This window comes from Limulus polyphemus, unplaced genomic scaffold (assembly GCF_000517525.1).
Source record: "Limulus polyphemus unplaced genomic scaffold, Limulus_polyphemus-2.1.2 Scaffold1476, whole genome shotgun sequence".
NCBI lineage: Eukaryota > Metazoa > Arthropoda > Merostomata > Xiphosura > Limulidae > Limulus > Limulus polyphemus.
Window position 1 is genome coordinate 146,140 of NW_013667086.1, and position 3,562 is coordinate 149,701.

Sequence of the window (3,562 nt, forward strand, 5' to 3'; positions counted from 1 at the left end):
TCTTTCTACTTTCTATCTCCCTGTTTTGTGCTTTTATTCTCTCGCCTTTTAATTTTCCCGAAGGTCGCCTGGAGAGATCAGTGTTTAACCACTCATAACACTATACAGTAGTGTGTTGTCTCTCAGTCAGTCAGTAAACACTAAAATAACGTCACAGAAGGGTAGTTTAACATTGCAGTTTGTACTGTGGTGATGTCAATAAAACGTGCGCATGCCTTGTTTTAATAATGTGATAACACTGTTTATATGTTGGCATTTATTTTTTTCATTTAAGTGTAACTGTCTAAATTAAAATTCTGTACGAAACAAACTATACCATGCCAGGCAGTAAATAGAAAACTCTGTGAAACACCATTGATGAACTAATATGTTGAGAAGTAAAAGATATGTCAAATGATCTTCAGGTGAAACGATGAATCAACTTGAATTATTGTTTAGTGAGGAACCTACCGAACTGAATAATTTATTAAAAATACAAAAACAAAAACTTTTACAGTAGACGGGTTCTGATTTTATTAATTACAACATTTCGACTCACAGTCATCAATCAGGTAAGAGTTACATCGGAAAGTGACTACTGTAAAAGTAGTTATTGTACTTTGAATGTGTTTAAATGTGCCACGAAATTAGTTGACACATCTAAAACTGATACATTCTAGTGAAATCAGCATGTCAGATGAATAATGAAAGACTGACATTCTAATATAGACAACACGCTGTAATAAGACGCGCGATTTGTTTAATGTAGAACTGTAGTGAATGTTACAGGTCACATGTTTCCTCCATCCTCAATTATACTCAGTCTGACAGTGATTATTAAGCAATATTGCCCAAAATTACAATTTACGTTGTAATAAACTTCTGTAAAGTATGGCGACGCCAATGTTAGACCAAACATCTCTATAAACTTTACACGTACTCTCCAAGACACATGTTTTCAGAATAACGTTTCCACTTAAATCTCCCTGTACATAGACGTCTGTTTCCAAAACCAACTTTAAGCAGATAAAAGACACAGAAGTCCAAAACAATGTCATCATGAATTTGATAGGTTTGAATAGAGTGACTATGCTTCTAGTTTGATTGTTGTTGTAGTTTTTTTCATAAAGAAATCCAGCTATTAATTTCAAGGTCTACCTGGAAGCTTTTGAACCTTCATCAACCTTGGTTCTTATTTTGGTAACTATGCCTACCTTATTTGTAATGATTTTTGGGTCGGAAGGTTCTCGTTCATATCAACAAGTTTCAATTTATGGATTAGGAAGTTTATCCAGCTTTGCTTGATATGTGATTTGAGAAACTATTGCTGTTCTAAATGCTGAAATCTCTAAGTTTTATAATATCGTAAAGAACACTGAAGGCTCTATTCTTTGAAATATTGTGTCCTTCGGCTCTACGTTGTTTAAAAATTTTTCTACATAAGTCTACATAGCAACACTGTACTTTCGCATGATGAACCAAACATAGCATGTTGCTCATGACGCCATGGTTTACATCTGCGGCCATATGCCACTGCGTTAAAATCATTCTTATAAAATTTTCTGTAATTTAGCTTGTAATAAGACAATCAAATGATTTACTGTTAAACGTTACATATGTATATCTATAATTTAACCTGTAATAAAACAATCAAATGTTTAATGTTAAACGTTACGTATGTATATCTATAATTTAACCTGTAATAAAACAATCAAATGATTTACTGTTAAACGTTACATATGTATATCTATAATTTAATCTGTAATAAAACAATCAAATGTTTAATGTTAAACGTTACATATGTATATCTATAAATTAACCTATAATAAAACAATCAAATGTTTAATGTTAAATGTTACGTATGTATATCTATAATTTAACCTGTAATAAAACAATCAAATGTTTAATGTTAAACGTTACATATGTATATCTATAATTTAACCTGTAATAAAACAATCAAATGATTTACTGTTAAACGTTACATATATATATCTATAATTTAATCTGTAATAAAACAATCAAATGTTTAATGTTAAACGTTACATATGTATATCTATAAATTAACCTGTAATAAAACAATCAAATGTTTAATGTTAAACGTTACATATGTATATCTATAATTTAACCTGTAATAAAACAACCAAGTGATTTACTGTTAAACGTTACATATGTATATCTATAATTTAACCTGTAATAAAAGAATCAAATGTTTAATGTTAAACGTTACATATGTATATCTGTAATTTAACCTGTAATAAAACAATCAAATGATTTACTGTTAAACGTTACATCGTCTACCACCACGTTACAAAACATTCTGATCCATTGAAAACAGTCTACTGTTCTTGACAGAAAAACTCAAACAAATACGTCCTCAATTTTTTTTCAATGTAAACTGAGACATAACTTGTCTTGGACTTCAGGTAGTTAACAAAGCAAGACGTTCTTAAAGTAGAAAGGCTTTCATCAAATGGACAGAGGAGATACTTTACCATTCCAGCACGAGAATTTTACTTTTCTTGTTTTAACGTTTGTTGACATTTTTATATACAGTATATTTGCATTTTATCGTTTATATATTTATCTTGTATGTTTTCATACACTTATAAAATTATTATGATGAGCCTTGTTGTTACTTCAGGCCCAAACATCTTTCATTTTAGACATACAAAGCACGTACTTTACGAGTGGATAAAACTGTTTTACTAAAATGATTCGTTTTTGGAACAAGAAACTTGTATATAAAAATCATTGTGTGTTTTCTTCAACATTTTAGTTTCCAACAAAGTTTTAATTATTTCTTATTGTCTGAAGTCTATTATTAATATATTAATCTTTTTTTTACAACTTTGTTCTGATTATGCAGACCGCCAAAGCCGTGAAACCCGATCATTCTTCCTGAAAGACCTCAACTTGCAGCATCGCTGGACGTTGCACGAGGATCTCTGTCACCATTGGTTACTGGATGATTGCACTTGGCCCCAGTGTAATCGACATTGTCCTCCATTGCGGGACCCTTATACTGGTGAAGAAAAAGAATTAATCGAGCTGCTCAAGTCCTTTGGGTTAGAAATGGGCAGTGTTGCCGATGCTTTAGAGATTGATCCCAAGACGTTGGCTGAAATGGATGGGGATAAACTCCGCTTACTACTAACCCAGCAAAAGAATGAATGATGATGCTTTTTGTGACTAGTGTATATCGTTACGATTATAACACGTGTCAACAATCTGAAAAGAAAACTTTGTTGAGGGTTGAAGCTAAGAGTCGAAACTAGAATGTTTATCTCCTCTCTTTGTGTGAATTTGCAAATGTTGGAGTTTTGTACATTTATAATTAGTGATTTTAGTAAGAAAAATGTATTAAGCTTAGTTAGAGGAAAACGGCGAGAAAAGGAAGCATTGAACATTTATATGATTTCGACAAAACCGAAAATATAGGTTTGTATTTTAATATTGAAGTAAACAAACACAAAAATTAATTAGTAAGTTTGATATTTGATTTTGATTTTGTAACATTTCACCAAACTAACCATAAACTTTCATAAATTACAAACTTAAATTAATGATTTTTTATAATATGTTT

The 3,562-nt window shown here is 30.9% G+C and overlaps 1 protein-coding gene across 1 annotated transcript in view; it reads left to right on the forward strand.

Moving 5' to 3' along the window:
- LOC111086838 (palmitoleoyl-protein carboxylesterase NOTUM-like) overlaps nucleotides 1–3,360 on the forward strand; it is a 6,886-nt gene extending 3,526 nt beyond the window's left edge. The window contains exon 2 of the mRNA XM_022391351.1: nucleotides 2,846–3,360. Within this exon, the coding sequence (XP_022247059.1) occupies nucleotides 2,846–3,153 (308 nt within the window). The 3' untranslated portion in view covers nucleotides 3,154–3,360. The remainder of the gene's footprint in view (nucleotides 1–2,845) is intronic.
- Nucleotides 3,361–3,562: the final 202 nt, after the last annotated feature.